At 37.9% G+C, this 20,179-nt stretch overlaps 2 protein-coding genes across 2 annotated transcripts in view; one reads left to right on the top strand and one right to left on the bottom strand.

The window, feature by feature from the left end:
• Positions 1-20,179, bottom strand: part of slc12a8 (solute carrier family 12 member 8) — a 102,740-nt gene that overhangs the window by 42,477 nt on the left and 40,084 nt on the right. The gene's annotated exons all lie outside the window — the stretch shown is intronic.
• The window catches only part of LOC128367463 (dehydrogenase/reductase SDR family member on chromosome X-like), a 32,067-nt gene continuing 18,486 nt past the window's right edge, over positions 6,599-20,179 (top strand). Inside the window, exons 1-3 of the mRNA XM_053327989.1 lie at positions 6,599-6,734; positions 8,400-8,507; positions 19,219-19,287. Coding sequence (XP_053183964.1) covers positions 6,629-6,734; positions 8,400-8,507; positions 19,219-19,287 — 283 coding nt within the window. The 5' untranslated portion in view covers positions 6,599-6,628. The remainder of the gene's footprint in view (positions 6,735-8,399; positions 8,508-19,218; positions 19,288-20,179) is intronic.

Here is a 20,179-nt window from a genome sequence, read left to right as displayed (position 1 = left end):
TGTGATGGCTGCAGCTGAGGCGACATGACTATTACCAAATCTGTCCACGTACAGTCCACTGCCTTTTTCCACCTACAGCTCCTAGTGCACATCCAGGCATCCACAGAGGGCGAATTGCCTCTCCTGATGTTTCCTCTATTTATTTTCTTTTTTACTTTCAAGCCAAGTGTTACTGTTTGTTTTCAGGTGTTTTTTCCTCGCCTTTCCAGATAGCTTGGATTGGAACCAGGGCTGTTGAGGGCAGATAAAGCTTTGAGACACTGTCCATTAAACGGGACAACACAAATCGACATGACTGTATTGAAAATGGTGGAAGTACCAGAAAAAAATACTCGGTAAAAGTAAGAATACTTTGACTCACCAAACTTCATTATAAGTAAAAGGACTGAATTTCCTAATTTAGGAAGTTATTTTTAAGTTCAACTTAATTCCTAAGTTGAATTTAAAAGAACAGTTTGACATTTGTTGAATTACCTTCTTGCTGAGAGTTAGATGAGTAGATAAATATGACTCTCATGCATGTACACTCAATATGAAGCTGGGGCCAGAAGCTTATCTTAACATAAAGACTTGGAGCAAAGGGAAACAGCTAGCTGTCCAAAGTTAAAAAATAATAAAAAAATCAAATTAACATGTTATATCTCATCAGTTTAATCCGTACACATCTGGTAAAATGTACAACTTTAGGTAGTTCCAGCATGTAACTTTTAAAAACCACAACTTGTTGCTTTTACATGTCAGTTTGTTTATAGATTAAAATATAATATAAGGTACAAGTGACCTTTACACAAAATTGTGTTTTGTTTTTATACATTTTAGACAAGCCAAAGCTAGCTGTTTCCAGTTTTGATGCTAAGCTAAGCTAATCACTTCCTGGGCTGAGCTGTATATTTACAAAGATGAGAGTGGTGTTGATCTTCTCATCGACTTCTCAAAAGCAAACATACACATTTCCCAAAACGGCCCTTTTCAGAATACATTGGCATTAATATAACATTGCAACAACAAAAAAAAAGAAAATGTCATATGAAGTAGTATAATATATAAACTACTGTATAATGGAAAAACCTTAAACATGAAGGTCTACTTAGTACTTAAACAAGTGTACTGTCTTATTTCCAAAAACACTGGGGTAACTGATTCACCTCTTTAAAAAATGACAACCAAAATGACACACGTACCCCAACAGATCTGCACACACCTGCTGCTATTTACTTGAACACAGATAGGGACACACAAACCTCAGATTGCATCAGACTGCAAAATAAGGCATTTCCCTGTGGATTTCTCTTTCCTACATATGCATGCACACGTGCTGTCTCATTAGGGGCTGGACACTGCATAGCCTGCAGCTCTGGCTGAGTCTCTGAGCTTTAAGTCCATCTTTGATTGTCTGCCTCTTAGATGTCGGAGGCATCTGAGGAAAAGCTCTCCAAGGAACAGCTCAAAAACAAAAGAGCAAAAAAAGACAAAAAAAAACCAAAACTCAATTCTCACAAGCTGTTGCACTTTGGAGCTCAAATTGCCCATGACACACCTGGAAAATTCCCTTTCTTCACAATATGACACTTCACCTGCCATCTCCTCTGGGTGTCAGTTGATCAGTAACAAAAACAAGCGGCAGTAAAGTGCTAAGAAACAGTGTGTTAGAAACCGTCCTATTTCAAGTGTCACAGTTAGTGCCATTTTCTGCTAAAAATACCCATATCATCCACCTTATTTCTCAGCAGGAATAAGTCTATGTGAAACATGGAGTAAAGATTACATTTTACACGGGCAGCGCGCACACACACACACACACACACACACAGTCGTTGTCAGTTTGGATTTACAAAATGAGACAAGCCAGCCAGTGGTTGTCATATAAGACTAGGTGACTGTTGGTTGGAGCTATTTTGATGCTGTTCACATGTTGTTTACATCACACACCCTTCTGTCATGTCCTGTTCCCAGCATGTCTCTGGGTGTATGTGCATATGTCTTTGTGTGTGTGTGTGTGTTTGTGTGCCTGTGTGGAGGACTGTCTCCCTGATGTCCCATCATCCCAAATAATCATCTCACAGTCATGCGTGAGATGCGATTTCCTTTAAACAATAGCAGGCCAGCTCGCCTCACTGACCCCCGACCTCTCAGGATGCTGCAGAACAAACTCTCTCTCTCTCACACACACACACACACACACACACACACACACACACACACACACACACACACACACACACACACACACACACACACACACACACACACACACACACACATTCTCTCAGCTTGCATTAACAGCAGTATACAAGTACATTTAATACACACTCAGCCCCCACAGCTCAGCTTCCATCAGGGCGGTGGTGATGACACAGTCCCTTTATGTTGCTGCTCACTTAACTGCCTTCTAAGCAGACTTTAATAACTGGGGCCAGCTGCTTGTCAGTGCTGCTGTTCTGACCTGACCTTAACTATCGGATAGTGAACAAGACCCAAACCAATACTAATGATTCCTCTGCCAAGAGGAAAAAGCGAAGTGATTGTGAATGCCCCAGACCTGTCTTTAACAGAAATGACTGTAATTTAGTTGAAACGAGGGACTTGGAGAGTTTGGTTGCCCTACTTTGTGTGCCAGTGATAATTCAGCTGGCTCCTGCCCTGCTAGCCAAACGCAATCCATCACAGCAGCAGGCTGTCTGATAATGTTTTAGTCTATGACAAAACTTCTGCATTATGCTTAAAATATTGTCTGTTAATGATGTTATGATTTCAGCCTCTTTTCTGCCAAGCATTCGCACCTGCAGTGTGTGCCAATTGCCTGTCGATCAAACAGTGTGGCCTATCCTATGTTTGTCTTTCTTGGATTCTCTGGTGATTAAGTGTTGGCTGTGATGCTCTCCACTTCAATCCATCAAGATCCTACATAAAAAAATGCACTATTCAAACGTGAAAGTGGTCTTTCTGACCCACAGTTTTCCTGTAGCTTAGGTACCTGATACAACCTTTGTTGTATCTCCATCTCCATCATTTCCTGTCATCTGTATACTGTACTTTCTATCATAAAGATTTAAAAGATTTAGAAGACCACTTTATTGTCATTTTTCACATTATTAGATTTCTACAACAAATTTATTATAGACTCAAAAAGATCGTTAAAGCGATTTCAATATAAGTAAATGGGATTAAAAACCAACAGTTCTCTTTCTGTGCAAAAATGCAGTCTAAAGGCTTCTGCAGTCTAAATTAGACCAATCCAGTCGGTTTCTTTTTGACATGAAATTCTCTTCTTTGTGCTGCCACACACTGTGTTTCCTTGTTGAGCTATGTGGTGCAGGAACAGCAACACAAAGCAGGAGTCTGCGCTGAAAACAACTCATTTTGGAGTTTGAGTATTTTATTAACACTTGAAAAAAATGTGAACCTATGCTTTAACTACAGTTCAGTATGCAGTACAGTGATTTCCAGTTCATGGTCGTAAAATGAATGTGACATGAGCAAAGGGATACAAATTGTTCTTGTTTTTTGGACTTTTAATAGGATTTTACTTCTTTGGGTCTCACACAGTTATTTAAAGATAAGAGCGGAAGACTCTCTCTGGTGGAGCTACTACCAACTCGGAGACATCGAGAGGGAAGAGGACCCAATTAAATACAGTTTTTTTGCGAAGGGGTCACTGGTTTTGTCTTTAATAATGCTTTGTATTTTATAAACCTATTGTGCCACTGTGTGTTTCTTAATGTAAAATCTTTATGGACTAAAAAGTAAAATAGCTGAAATGTAGTCATGTACATGTAGAAAATGCAATAAAAGGGAAATACTCAAGTGAAGTGTACCTCAAATTTGAACTTAGGTACAGATGTGAGTCAATGTACTTCATTTCTTCCCACCACTGATAGCCTACTATACAATACAACTACTGAAATTATACTTATTTTACAATTCAAACAGAATGGCCTCCTTCATAAAAAAAAACATCAATCAGTCAACCACCACTCTCATAAAGGTCTTGCCACTTCAAATGATTTAGTGATTGCCATTACAGAGAGGTGACTCAGTGACGCCTGCTGTCCTCTCACAGCACTCCGAGAGGCTGAAATAAACAATCCCCCAACATGGAAGGATTAAATAACAACTTTGCTCTTTTAATCAATCCCTGACAGCTTCACAGTCATCAATTACACACATTAACATGATGTAACTCCCTCCAGCTAAGCTTGTGTGTAGGAGGCCTTTCTCACAAAAAGATGGATGAATAAATTGCATCGTTTTTGTAAAAAGCCAACCAATAAGCATTTACAGGGAAGCTTTCATGAATAAAGACACGCTTTATTTGATATAGTAATGAAACATTTCCATTCATGAACAGGTACATGCAACAAGTCTTTTAGCATCTAATCTCTTGTTAAAAGGGAGCTTTTCCTTGCCAATGTCACCATGTGCTCACTCATGGGGAAATGCTGGGTCTCTTTAAATTCAATTAAAGAATACGGTCTAGACCTGCTCTGTGTGAAAAGTGCCTTGAGATAACTTTTGTTGTGATTTTGCGATGTATACAATTCATTTTTAATCTTGACAACATGTGATCACTGTGGCATTGAAACAACTGTTCTCAAGTGTGAGAGTGTTCTCAACAAACTCAGCTTCAGAAAATGGGGAAAACTGAAGATAAAATTATAAAATGATTAGGAATGTCAACTTGACATGTGAATCTTTTAGTCCCTGATATGGTCTAAGACATTCAGTATCTACTGCGTGCAGACTAGAAGTTACAGTGAGTGACGTGGAGTGCTGATTATATTATTGAATCAGTGTTCAGGTGGTTGTGATTTTCACAGCTGAGGTCCCATTTGGTTAATTATCACAGCACCGTGGGTAGAGTAGCCTGTAATAAGAGCCATCCAGCCACTTGCTCCTCATACTGTAAGAGGAGCAACATTACTTCATACAGGCACTGTGCTGCTGCAGAAACATGCTCTTTATGTCTATCTAGGAAATTATAGATCAAACTAGTGTGTCATCCCTCTGTTGCTTCTATGGTGTGTGACCTCTCTGGCAGCTGTTAATGAGATAGTCTGTGAGCTGAAGAGAGCAATATGCTGGATCTACAGAGAGGGATCATACGGCACATCAAGCAGCCAAGCAGCAGGCACGAGTCCTCTCCATCACGCACTGATTCTGCCTCTGCAGTTACAGCTACAGATGATGGATGGCTGCTGCAGATCGCTTTTTTTCAAGGTTAGCTAGTCAGTGACAATAGGGCACCAGAACAATTAATCAGCTTGGTAATCTCAAGAAAATAAATTATTCAAATTAGGATTTGGTGTGAACAGGTTGATGTGAAGTAACTGTGGTACAGTATAGATAACAGATTGTTAAAAATGAAACCAGTGGTTTACAACCTTTTTGGCTTTTGACATTTTATAAAAAGCAGTGTGTAGCCATGGTCAAATTTTAGATGTCCATGAGTTGAGTCCACCAGGTAGTGATTTTTCGAGTAGTGAAGAAAAAATACTAAAACTGAAAACAGATTTGTGTATCAGAACTTTGCTTTTTCTTCTTTCCTCTCCCATTAAGCCTTGTTGTGAGACACAGTGGTGAGGGCCTCTGCACAAGGCATGCAAGCTATAATCATGCATAGAGGCATTTATGCTCAAAGTGTTGTTTGTTGTAATATTCTCCAAAACACCAGGCGGTGTACAAACAAAATATTCTGTGAATATGCAATAAGTCAACAAGTGTTCTTTGTTACTATTTCTGGTAGAAAGTTATTTCCCGGTTTTGGTGCGTGGTTGTGCTATAAAGGCACACCGCACATTGCATTTGTATACTGTTATTACAGTTGCTTGTCTCAGCGTTTTATGAAATGGGACAGCCATCCCAGCTCTACCAGATTAAGTGGGAGTGCAGCATGAACCTAATTACAAAAATTCAAAAGCTGTGATAACTTGCAGAGCCTTCATGTTCAATGCAAAAGACACAATGATATCATTTGTAACGTGCAAAATCTTGCTTGGGGGAAACAAGGGAAAACAAGTTCACTCTGAATGCTGCCTCCAGAAACTGCCACCTAGCTTATTATTTAATGTTTTATTTTATTTGTGTGCCTTCATTACAATGTCAAGCCTAAACTGCTTCAATCACCTTACGACCCCTCAGATTTATCTGGTGACCCTTTGGAGGTCCGAACCCATAGGTTGGGAACCACTGGATTAACTGTACATTAGGCTATAAAGTAATTCAAATTTGTTCCAACAGTAAAATGTTGTTTACACACTGATGCATCTATGATTTTATAGACTGTAAATATTAAATAATATGTCAGACCAAACCACCAGGCCTATAGTTAAAATATATTCTACATTTCTTCTGCGTATAGCCTACTTTTACTGTGGGATTTTCATGCAGTACTTTTACATTGCTTTATTGGTACTTTCACTTCAGTAAAGGATCTGAATACTTCGTACACCCGCTGTTAAAATAAGTTTATGTGGCAAATGTTAATTTAAAGTCACGACAAGGAAGGAAGCGAGCATGTAGGCTTCATCACATCTTATTGGTACGTGTCCCACTGACGGAGCAGCTCCTCCCCTACAGCCTGTACTCAGACTGTGTCTGCCTCAACATTACCGACATATAACTAACAGGGATGTGGTCTTATATTCAGTCCTATCTTCTCCCAGCTGTTAAACTCTACCTGCTGGGTTTGGAGGTCCTGCTGGGTCAGCTGTTCAGCAAAATCTCCAGGTTGCCAGGTCTGTTGAGCTTCCCGTAAACGTTGCTACTCTTCATTTAGCTACAACTGTTGACAGGTGCAGCTTGGGTGTCACATCCAGTAAGGGTTAGGGTTAGTCAGTAATGTTATGGTCGTTACGTCGTGGTTTGTATACACACATTAAGAACAAACTTAGCGTCAATTTGGACATTAAGGAGCCATTATTCATGTCGGCGGTGCAGCTAACTACGTTAACTTATGTTAGCTGGCTAGTTAGAGATAAGGGCAGAGGTGTAAACATGAATGAAATACAGTGCTGACTGATGTATTATGTTGGCCGAATTCAGCAGAAAAGCTTAAAGTCTACTATTATATTAAAATATCTCCTTAAGAAGGGAGTTTGTTTGTTGACAAGCTATGTAGGTTTAAATTGCCACTTTCTGTAATGCAGTTTGGACCTGTGTGGAGTTAAGTGACAGTTCAACAACTGCAGCCAATGAAAATTAGCACATGGCTACAAGAAAAGTTCAGTGCAGCAACTCAGAGATGTTTTGAAGTTGTGCACTCAATACTTAGCAGGAGTTAAATGTGTACAGGTACGTAATGGTTCTGTTTGTTGTTGTATTTATTAAAACTGATGAAAATTCGCCGACAATGGCACACCAATGAACTGCATCACTGAATTGTGAAGCAAACTTTTACGATGAGTTATAATCATCATATTCACTCCTCATCTCTCACTTGTTTGGTCTCAGGAATCAGATTTATTCACCAAGTTGCAAGTACAAGGAATTCAATGTGGTCCACATGTTCAAGATACCATGTAGTGGGGGTGGACCATGCATATTAACATGATGTAGACAATGTGCTTGTACACACAATAAAAACTAACACACACACACACACACACACACACACACACACACACACACACACACACACACACACAAGGAGAAGATGAATAAAAGTTCAAAGACTATGATATGATATGAACAAAAGTATAAATACCAATGTAGGCATAAATATGAATTTGAGTGTAAATAAACTAGCCTATACATATTAGTATTTACACTTAGCAATTAAAAGATACACCTACACAGTGTGGAACAGACAAAGAATCAGTATTCATATGAATTTGAATAAGTGAATAACCTTGCTTATGTACAGTAACAGTTTATTCCTAGTCAGTAAATCTCAGTCTCAAACGTTACAATAACCGTTTCTGCAGCCATGATCAAACACAACATTAGATATGCACTTTCTCAAAGTTTGGCTTCTGACATTTGTCTTACATTCTTCTTTTTACTTTAGTTTTGACTGAGCCACTTAAAAAAATATTACCAGCTCATTCATATTCATTAACTTTCCTGATTGATGTGAGCAGAATGCTGATACACTGCACAGACTATGACAATTCACATATGAAGGGATGTCTGTGCTTATTAATCCTGTTCAACAAGATACTTTTACAAACAACTCAGTAACTGTGTAAGAGCCAACATTCTTCAATAGGAGCATTGTTTTACAGTATCACAGGAATTTAAATCCTAGATAAAGTCCATCTGAGACTCGCTGACATTCAACAGGTTTGACTACAAGGACTACTCATGTCTCGAGACAGCGGCTTTTATTGGAGGATGTAAGCAGATTGCTTATCAAATGACATTCTCCTTGATATCTCTATGTCCTCTTCTGCCTCTGCCAGTGATGCCCAGACAAGATGGCAAGGTTGCCATAGTGACAGGAGGAGGCAAGGGAATCGGCTATGAGGTAGTCCGCCACATGGCCAGGCTGGGGGCGCATGTTATCATAGGTACAGTATCTAACACGGCACCACTTACACACAAACGGGACGAGAGGGTGAACACGTTTATGATAAAGACATTTCAACAATTGCCTCCTCACACTTAATAATAATCTTCATTTATGTAATACCTCGCATGACATGCTTTATAATTAATATATAATATAAAACATATACAGTTACAACATAGTCAAGAAAGGCAAGATACTGTGGGAAATAAATAAAAGAAAGATAGATGAAGTGAGTATAAACAAGTAAAAGTAGAGTTAATTTTTTTTTTTTTTTTTAAAGAAGTAGATGAGGAGTGTGTTTTTTTCCAAACTGTAGGCTCGCTCATTTTCCTGACTCATAAGCCCTTTTAGATATTTTGGTCATATTACTCTGTTGTTGTTTGTTTGCTGTCATTTAGAAATGTGAGTCAGAATTGTCCGTACTCATCTGCATTGAATGAACACAGGATGGACAGTTTTAGGAGACAACTATGTGTCAGCCTTAAAATTGGGGGGTTGTCAAGCTTGACATCTGTGTAGAAGCACTCCAGCTTTCCAATTAAAGGGATATTTCAACATTTCTGTTACATTGCAATTATTGGTTTGACAAAAACAGCGTCTACAGTGCTCTAAGTAAAAAAAAAAATGATGTGGCTTTCCAAGGTCAGAACATGCATGGGTACGGGAGGGAAGAAGGTAAATAAAGTGCAGTTTTACAGAGTAGGCAGGATACGCTCATTATTTTGAATTAACATCAAGCTGCGTCCACTTCAGAGTCGCATGTCCACGGCAGCAAAAACGACAAAGCAATCTGTCAAAACACTTGCATGCTGCATGGTGTGAGACTGAAGGCAGAATAACCTTGTCTCATCACATACGATGCTGAGAACGCTTTGAACACTGCTAAACAGGTTGGGAGTAGTTTGAAGTTGTGCATCAGTAATGCCAAGAGGACTGAAAAGACTTGTGTCAGGCTGCGCAGAGGAGTAATAATCATCATGACAGTGATTAGTCGAGTCTCCATCTGTCAGACAAATAAACAGATAACACACCAATGACAGCTAAAGGTTGGTATGACCTTTAAAAAGTAACACAAAAGTAAGACAAATTAGTTATTTTTACGTTTTTTTTCGGTCTGGTACAGATTACAGGATAATCCACTGAATCCACTGTGGATTGATTTCAGTATTTTTACCTTTGAAAACTGTTTCCAAAATGGAAGAGTGAAGAAAATGTCCAATATTGTGTCAGGAGTCAGGAGTCAGGCTCATGTTGTTGGTTAGGTTAAGGAGAATCAGCCTCTTGTAATAATGTACATTAATGTGTATTGTACAGCGAGCAAAACCACAGTGCTGCAGTGCAGAGGTGTCCTCTGTGTGTGCCCACTTAAAATCCTGTTGTTGTCAGAGATTCTTAATTAGTATCAGGCGGTCAATAGCACATTCAGACGCCTCTTAACACCCCGTTGATCCCTCTTAAGGTTTAGAATAACATCAAAACAGTTTGTTTTCATCATTAGAATTAGGGTTGTGCCAAAAAATCGATTCATATAAGAATCGCGATTCTCATTTACTACGATTCAGAATCGATATAAAATGGCCCAAAATCGATTTAAAAAAAATAAAACAAATCCGCAGGCTCTCTGCCTCCGTTTTGTACGCGGGACGTCCTGATGTCATCACGCAGCCAGTTCTGGAACATACGAATGCGTGGTAAGCACCAAAACAAGGAGGAAACTACAATAATGGAGGAAAGAGAGATTAAACCGGCCCCGTCCTCGTTGAAGGCAAAGATGTGGACTCATTTTGGTTTTTACCGAATGCCCGGGAAGACCGAGCTTGACATCAGCTTCACAGTGTGCAAGGTTTGCAAGATGAAGATTAAGCACTTCAGGAACACCACAAATGTGCAGGCTCACATGATCAGGCATCACCTAGAGTAAAAAAAAACAAAACAGGTCTGTCACCTGCTTCATCGCCAAAGACTTACAGTGTGGTGGAGAACGAGGGGTTCATCTACATGTTGCAGACAGCGGAGCCAAAGGTTAGCTACTTAGAGTAGCAGTTGTGGTCCACACACATTGGAAAAGGCACTTTCCTTAGAATTTAAAAGGCAGCATGTTTAACTGCACTATTTTTTTTTTATAAAGAGACATTTAAAACTTAATAAATGTGAAAAAGACACTTTAATGTCTCCATTTGTCATTCTGTCTTGCAAAGCAGACCGGAGCAGATCATGAGGATCCTTTGCACACCTATAGATTGAAGCTGAAATCATTATGAAGCCAATCGTTTTGAATCGGAAATCAATTTTGAATCGAATTGTAGCCCCAAAAATCGGAATCGAATCAAATGGTGAGATAGTAAAAGATTCCCATCCCTAATTAGAATATAGTATGTGCGATGCTCCAGTGTGGGATGATGTAAAGTCTTGTGGAGCTCAACTGGGATTAAAAAGCTGTTGTCAAACTGGGTGTTAAATGCAAATTTAGGATTAGGATGAGTTTGTTTTTTGCATGAAACACGGTCTGGCATTGTTCCATTCATTATTTAGTCATATTTCAAGGAAATGGTGAATATGGTCTCCATTCGTGTTGATGTGTAATTGTACTGTGCACAGACACAAAAATACAGATTAACTACATCCAACAAGTCTGTATTAGTATTTGCAAAAGTAAATATTAATAATCAAAATGTTATTGTGCATAAAAATGTAAATACAAATACGTTATTACAGGAACAATCTTGGTACAAATAAGGGTGATTTGTTAGCCTGGTTAAACTGCACACCAACCATTCATCTGATCTTCCAGACAGAAGCTGACGTGCTGTTTATTGGCTCATCTGTTACTCTACATCTTTAGTCCTCTCTGCAGTGGAGACACAGGAGCAGTAAAATGGCTTCCTGTTTAATTGCTTGTATTGCTGCGCTTTGTTCTTCTGTCTGGAGGCTTTTGCTGGAGATCTATGGGGATCTGGAGTGCATTTTGCTTTTCATTTAGATTTCTCTCAGCGATACTCCACAAATGGCAGCTGAACTAACTGCCATTAGCATCTCCTCCATTGTACACTCTCCTGTGGGGCTTGATGTCATTTCTGCTGCTTCCATTAAACTAACAAGATCGAATTTTACTCTTTGTTGTATATTTGTAGTCAGGATGCACCCATGGCATTTTTCTTGGAAGATTCTGACCCCAAATTTCTTTAAAAGCCTTACCTTCCATTAAAGATTGTCTTTAGTTTGATATAAATAACAGCCTACAAGAAATATACACGTTAATTCATTTAAAAAAATGGACAATGGACTTAATGGTCTTCATATAAAACACAGAACAGATTAAACAACGTCTCCAAATTGAAAAACTAAATAAAGTGCAGCAAGATAAATAACCTTATGGCATCTTTTCTACTTTTTTAAATGACAATAAAATACAAAATGTTACAGGGCATTTTTTCCTACTGAAGTCCCACACAGCAGACAATATATTTCTGACCATTTATAAGTGCGCATGTGCAAAAGAACAGAGCAAGTAAGGAAACTGACCTGATAAAAATAATACAAAACACACGGTGAAACACTGGAGAGAGTAAAAAATTGTGTTCTACATTCCCGTTAAAGAACATGAAAACAAAGATTTCCCAGAGCTGGTTGAAGCTCTCAGGAAAATTCCCATTTTCATCTGAGATTATATGAATAGGGTGACTGACCTGTTCTCTTTGGCAAATGGGTGTGCCGACTGCAGCACAGTGACCGTCTTGGGGAGGTTGTGGTAGGGGAGAAACCCGTCTATGTAGCCATGCATGAATATGGAGATTTAGAGTATAATCAGTGTAAAGTAACATAACCTGGTCGCTCTCTATAATTGGGTTTCTTGTCTGTATGTTAATGTGCTGATGTTCTTGTTAGTCAGCTCAGCCACAGTGTGAAGCCAGATCGGCTAATAACAGTCAGTTTTATAGTCAGAGAGACTCTGAGCCCATCAGGCGTAAAAAATAAGTTTGGATTGATGTCCGATTGAAGGCATCCCAAATTTGTAGTCCACCTTCACTGAGATTGGTTTTCTCCTTAACTTAAACATCTAGTCATCAGAGTCAAGCGAGGGGATATAAAAGTCTTGCAGTCATCATGAGGAGAGTGATGACTGTCACTTGTTGACAGCAAGGAACAGCCAAAAAAGGATTTTACATTCTACAGTCGGTATAAAAACCCTCTTATCACCAAAATCATAAATTACAGAGAGCTTTAGTTCAGCCCAGGGACGACAGATGCAAATTAACTTGAAGATAATTGTGCAGTAATTTTTAATTGTGCCTGTCCCTCCCAAATTAAATAGTAAACTAAATTAATTTATGTTATAGGTCAAGGTGCCCAGGTGAAACATAATAAGCTATCAGTAATTGCAACTCCCAAATGGTCAAACACACATTATATTCTCCATTACCAATCATTCTTTTGGGGCCGAGATAATGGCTTTTACAAAAGCTTTTATTTTCTTTTAATTTACTTTGCTTTTTTTCTCAGGGCAAAATAGCAGTGGTTCAGGCATGAATTGTCAACACAGAAGACGAATAAACATATAAATCTGAATCAAAAGTACAGTGTGTATTTATGTGATACATTTATAGCAACGTAATGCAGCTACAGTTGATATAGTATACAACTTTCTTATTGTGAAATAATCTCACTCTCAGTGTATTTGTTAATATTTTTGATTGCCTTGATTGATTTTTGATCACTTGATGGCTGTTAATCTGACAGCATTGTTTCTTTGGAAGCACTTTGCACTTAATTGATACGGTAGCCTAGCAGCAGTTCTGGTAGCAAGATCTAAGATGTGATTATATTTTGATATGATATGATATGATATGATATGAATGAAGACTTCATTGATTGGTATCAGTTATATTTATTTCTGTGTAGTGGTTCATTATTAAAATGACACAATCAGCTTGAAGCTTTTAAAATCCTAAATGACCCTTTAATAAAGCTAAGGAAAGGGAAATCCAACTGACAATTGACTGAACATAGTAGCAGCAGTAGTAGTAATATAAGTAGTAGTAGTAGTTGTAGCAACAGCAGAAGTAGTAATATAAGTAGTAGTAGTAGTAGTAGTAGTAGCAGCAACAGCAGAAGTAGTAATATAAGTAGTAGTAGTATAATACATTTTTATATTACAGCTGCTTGTCTGTGCAGAGTCTACATCCTGACAGCAAGCAGAGAATATGCGGAGGAATCATGCTGTTATCCATTATAATTAGGCTATTACCATATAAGTGACAGGCAGTTGAGGTGGCAGTGATGAACACTGACAGGGATTCATTCAAAATCTGTTAATGTACCATGAAATTAATGGAAAATCGCAGTTAAACATTTACTTTTATTTTCCATACATAAAAATCATCTTCAGGTGCAGGACCTTGCAGCTCCATGATGCCACTAACAGCAACATGTTGTCAAGGCAATATTGTATTTTTCATTCAGTTCACGTGTTAAAATTTTGAAGAAAACACAAGCTTTATTCATTCACTGTGTGTATACCGCAGAGTCAATGTCAGAGTATCCTTGGAGACTGAGCAGACCATAAATGAGACCTGAGCGCAATGTATGATTACACACACAAAATCAATACATTAAGAACTTTAAGTGTCTGATGTTGTCTCAGTCAACCCTGTGTGTATGGAAGTTGATCTCACAGGACTGTGAGTGTATCTCCGTTTCATCTATTTTCATCTCTCGAGATAAATCATGAAGTGAGAATATTTATGGTAAAGTGGATTTGTCTCAGGTAATGGAGTGGATGCATATTTCAGGTGGAGTGGTAGCACACTGCATGTGTGATGAGAGTTTATGGATTGAGCGTTTGCACTGTCAGATATCACAGCTGGATATTAAACAGTGTGCAATTGCATTTGAAGCAGTTTTGGTTACATTTTTGACTAAAATGACATCTTTATTAAGCTAAGATCATGCATTATGAACTAAAATTCCTGTGGAAAAGTGGCGTCTTAGCAGCTACAAAATATATATTTGACAGAAAATAACAAAAATATTATAAATGAGGTTGTGTTGAATACTTGAATGCCTTAGTGTGAATGACTACAAATAAATTGCAGCACATATTCATGTTGTGGAAAGACAAACAGAAAAAAGAATGAAAGTAAAACGAAAATATGTGCAGTGAGTATGTGAGTAATTCTGTTATTCTTGTACATACGTTATTGAATATAATAAGCTTCAGTTTTTGGACACACATGAACACATGAACGTGGACTTAACCACTGATGTAACATAATGCATCAGTCTGGTTATGGTTTTACATATGATGAGGAAGACTGTGTTTCATTTGGCTAATTGGACTTTTCATTTCAGCAGCAAGATAATTTATAATTCAAATATCTTACAGAGTCTATTAGTATTTGTAGTTATGACTATAATAATGATTAGCATTAATGAGTTCTGGACAACCTTTTGTCTCTTAATCATTCATAAAATCATGAATGAAGAAGACAGTTTCAGCCATTCAAATATGGAGAATAATAACTGAATACATTACTTCATTACTTCACTCTGAAAAGTGCTGTTAAATTAGGTTTATATAAGACATTGTGATATGTGGGATTGATGAATGGAACACTCAAAGGAAATCATCTTCTGAAAATCCACATTACTGCATTTGCTACACAGGAAGCAAAGGTCTCAGGAGGACAAATTTGTTATATCAGACTTGATGAAATTTATCAATGAACTGTCAATCATGATGCTCTGATGAGTGTTATGTAGTCCCATCAACTGAGATTTACCTGGGGAAATATGCACATCCATTTATGTCAATAAGCCCGTTCTTGAATATGATGAGAAATTGTCTTCTGCCAACATGCATCAGCCTCAGCTTATATGAAAGACTAGCTGTTTGCAACAATACAAAAAACCATGCCAGTTGTCTAATGCAAAAACTGAAAGTATTAGACTGCTGATACAGGAAAAAGTTTAACTTACCAGCACCTGATATGTGTTAATATGTATTTCTGTAAAAATGATTCATAACCTGCAGTTAAACCTCACGACACAGCAAAAAAATAACTACCTGCCACACATCTGCTTTATCTGTTAAATACAGAATTTACATCTAATGCCATCACTCAGCTCCATTTAAACCTGAATCACAGCTAACTGACAGCAGCACACTGATTATCATTATGTTCATTCATACACTTGATAGATCAATAAAGCATCGATAACACAGCCTAACGATGATTCTGCTTATGACATCAGACATAAACCTGCAGTAACACATGTGAGACTTGCCTTATCTTGAATCAGCAGTTTCTCACCATCTCATAAGCAATATTTATATTTATATAACAACACTTATATAATATTATTTAACACTTATTTATCACTTATATTCAATATTACACTTGTATCGCATATCCAATGTGCAAAATAATGTATTTTTGTATGTTTATCATGCTCGACTCTCTCCTGGTTTACTCGTCTCTTGTTAATATTTTACTCAGTACTTTAATTGAACTACAGCTAGAAGAAGCTACATTTTAGTGCCTTTACTGTTGCTGTTCATGTGACAATAAAGCTCTTGAATCTTCCTCCTGAACCACAGCATTTTTAAATATTGGCTGTTTGGTCGTTTGTTGTATGCGTCCCAACTTTTAATACATTTTTATGTATTTATTTATACAGTGCCTATAAAGGGCATTCAGAGATGCTTTAAAATAGTCCAAATACCTTACCAACACAACTAAAACTGAAAAATGAACATGTTGTGTCTCATTTGTATAACCCACACTTTAATAGAATCATAATAACAGCAGTTGTAGAGGGAGTTACTGTACATGTTGGAGGTTTTTCTTTGCCAACAAAAGCCAAGCACAGTGACTGCATGCAGCATCTCAAAGTCTTTGTGTCAAAGTGAAGTTGCCAAGTTTGATATAAAACTAAACTTGTGACAGTGTCCAAGTAGTGTTTTTTCTTCACTGACCTACTTGGCCAGTAGATCCAGGAGAGTTTAATTGGACCTTTATATATTTTCGCTGGGCTAGCAGCCAAAAATTGAAAACTCTCTTTTCCATAATTTATAGTGATTTATTCATTGCATACGTAATTTGTGCAACAGTGTAGTTCCTTTTAGATCTGGGTGTTTTCCTTTAGTTAAGGATATGAAATGTTGATTTATTACACACATATGCAAAATATAAAGTTCACATAGGCACATATATCAGTAAATAAATGGTGTATAAATGTGAGTTAGGAAAGCCAGACTGTATGGAGTATATAAAAATACATATTCAGTATGGATGACCTTGATAATAAACTCTTGAACAGAGAAATGTAGAAATGTACTTGTTAAGTTAAAACAATGAGAGAAAGAACATAATGGCATCGACTGCTCCCACGAGCCACCTGTGCACTGCAGAAATGGAGGTGGACTGTGATGAATGAATACAGAGGAGAAATGCAAAGGAGGAAAATGAAACTAAGAGCATCTGTCTCAAATCATCTGTAGAGTGTTTGATGGGTAACGTACGTAACACCAATGAAACAATCAGAAAATGTATTTCTCTCATTCTTTGTTCTCACTACTGCTGCTCCCTCTCCTTGCCTGACCATCACTGTTGATCTCTCTCTTACGCTCACCTACTCATGCTCTCAGCTCGCTCACGTTCTCTCTTTCCCTTTTTTCCTCTCTTTCTTTTTTATAATGAGCTGGGAAGCCGACAGCAAAGCCTAACTTTACTTTTAACATTATTAAATGAAGAGAAATGCCCTCCCTTTGTCCTGTATATCTGTGACTCTGATTGGCCAGTCATTCAACCCTGTTATCTGGAAACCAACGTTATAACCGGAGGTACTGCACTGTTTTTTGTCAAGAAAGAATTTCAACACGTAACTAAAATGACAAATGGTTGTTCTTAAGTTTTTTCTCATTTGCATTTTAATGAACAACAGTTATAATATGAATAAGACAGACTGACTATTTAACACACAGACAGAAGAGATATTGAACTATGTGTAAGTATAAGTGTAATTTTCTCTGTATGAGGAGTTGAATGTTGGGACTTTATTGCTCTGTGTCACACTCAGTTTATCCATTTGTTCAGAAGCAGCGAGATTATTTCAGCAAATTAATTAGGTTACATTTTTAACCCTTAGCTCAAAATGTTTAGTAGGCAAATTATTTCCTCAGGGCATATTTTTAATCAGTGGCTATTTTAATGGAGAGCTTTGACCGAAAGCACTTGTGCATGTGGAAATGTGTATTTAAATGATATGCAGCATTGTCAGTGACTGCTGGTCCATAAGCAGAGAAGTCTGTGGAAAAAAAAAAAAAAAAACCCAACATATTTGTGTGGGATCAATGTGCGCAGGTCCCGTATGTGTGTGACCCTTGTGACACATCACCCAGAAGAGCTGCATCCTTCAGCCTAGCCTGAACCGCAGTGCATCGGGGTAAATGATGCACTGCCCTTGAAAAGGGCTGCGTGATAATCCAAGATTAGTGTGTGTGTGTGTGTGCACGCAAAGAGAAAATGAGAGTGTGCATGTTGGCTATTTGTGAGTCTGTGCAAAAAGACAGTTGCAGAGAATCCGAACATCTGAGAAGTAGGGTCAGCTGATGTCGAACTAATGTTTTCTCAATCAATGTTTTGTCAATTCTCTAATCAGTTGATTGACAATTGTCAGCACTGTCACAGGCAGTGAGAGTATGAGTTTGTCTGTGTCTTTCTCTCTCTCTTTTCCATGTGTCTTTCTCATATTTTCAGCCTCTGTTTCTAAACATTTCCCTCTCCCTTTAATAGAAGCCAGCTTCATTTGTATGCAGACAGCCTCAGTAAACAGAAAGTCCTTCCTGAGTCAGAGTCAATGACTGTATCTTTCACCGGGGGCATCTGTGCATGTTGAAAATATTTTAATGTACTTTTAGTAGTACTGTATCTAATGTTAAAGTAGCACGCAATTTGTGTTTCATGTTTCAACCTGCCTGTTCATTTCTAAAAAATATGTTTTTCTTTTTTGTTAATAATAATAAATTGTATGGATGTATTTCTTGTTTACGTAGCGGCACTATGACTCAAATAACTTGGATACGTGTAATAAATATGACACACCTATATATGCATACATATACACACATATAGATACTTGTATATTAACTTGCACAAATGCATGTTTTAAATGAATTTAAACATGATTAAACAATACAATACACTTATTACACTTATATGTTAATGCACTTTATATAACCTTACTAATGTAGTGATGATCCTGCTTATTCATCCCACATTATTTAGTTCTACCCTAAAGTTCTCCTCCCTCCTTATAAGACAACGCATTAACAAGTGGGATAATGTTTTACACACAGCTAGTTTGTCTCTGGATGTCAGGGTAAGGGTTGTTAATTTGGAAAATAATTGGCCCATTAATCAATAATGAAAATACTTGCAGCCCTACTATATATTCTTTAAAACCAGATTTGCAGACGGGTTCTTTACTGAAGCAGAAGGATTTACTCAGAAACTTTAACTCTCTTAAATGTCCCTGAAGTGCTAAATGGTTACATCAATTTTCATCTTAAGAATCCTTCCTGGAAATATATGTTTATATGAAGACACAGGACTGACAAACAAACTGTTACATCATTATTATTTTATGAAAAGCCTCGAAGGGCTTGTCAGACATTGTAATAACCGGCTCGTGTGTCTCTTTTCCTTCAGGTGGGAGGGATGAACAGGAGGGTCTGGCAGCCATCAGAAGGATCTGTGAAGAGTTCAAAGAGGCCAAAGGTACCATTGCGAACATGACTGTAAACACATGCACAAACACACAAATGCATGTGCGCGCATGAAGATAAAGGGCAGGACTGCAGCAGCGTGTCCCTGAGGCGTCTTAAAAACACACACAAACATAACTACACATTTGCAGATGAACATACACAGCTTCCATGCTGGCTGTGCAATGACAAGAGTGCTGTTGATGCACTGTAATGAAGAGGAGGATACAAGGGAAAGGAGCTATGAGAAGTAGAAGAGGGGAAGATAAGTCAGGCACGTTGGGAGGTTGAGAGAGACAGGGACATGTATGACAAATAGACAAATATTGTGAAGTATAGGAAAAAAATGGAAAGCAGGTGGAAGGACAATGGAAGAAGAGAAGTTGATAGCCCATGGTAGCCCTAAAGAGATTCATTACTCCATTGACTATAGCTTAACAGTGGTCTCTATAACTCCCATGTTGAGAAATTGATTTGGGCGACCTTCACAGTACCATAAATTCCACCGAAGTCTCACGTCTAAGCAGCCTCATAAGTTATTCTTTTCTGTACCAAACAGCCTTGAGTCTTTAACTCCTTGGGAGTCGTGTCAGAGGCTGTTCAACTCAGCTTGGTGTGTAAGAATTTATAAAAACCACTTGATGTGATTTAATAACTGGTGATTTAGACTTTGAAGTCACACTGAGATTTTAATTCATTTCACTTTTTGTGTTAGAATATATTTACATAATAATACTTACATAACATATTTCTATGTATTTTACATTTTTTAAACTGCTGTGAACATATCTGTACAAACAGCATCTGTCATTTCCTCTGACATTCATTAAGTGATGGCTGAGAGCTTGGACACTCTCTGTCAGCTGTCCACACATCTGTTGACCATTACCAATTACAGCTGCCTC

Source organism: Scomber japonicus, chromosome 11 (genome assembly GCF_027409825.1).
Source record: "Scomber japonicus isolate fScoJap1 chromosome 11, fScoJap1.pri, whole genome shotgun sequence".
NCBI lineage: Eukaryota > Metazoa > Chordata > Actinopteri > Scombriformes > Scombridae > Scomber > Scomber japonicus.
The sequence above is the reverse complement of the archived record's forward strand: the minus strand, read 5'-3'. Positions and strand labels throughout refer to the sequence as shown.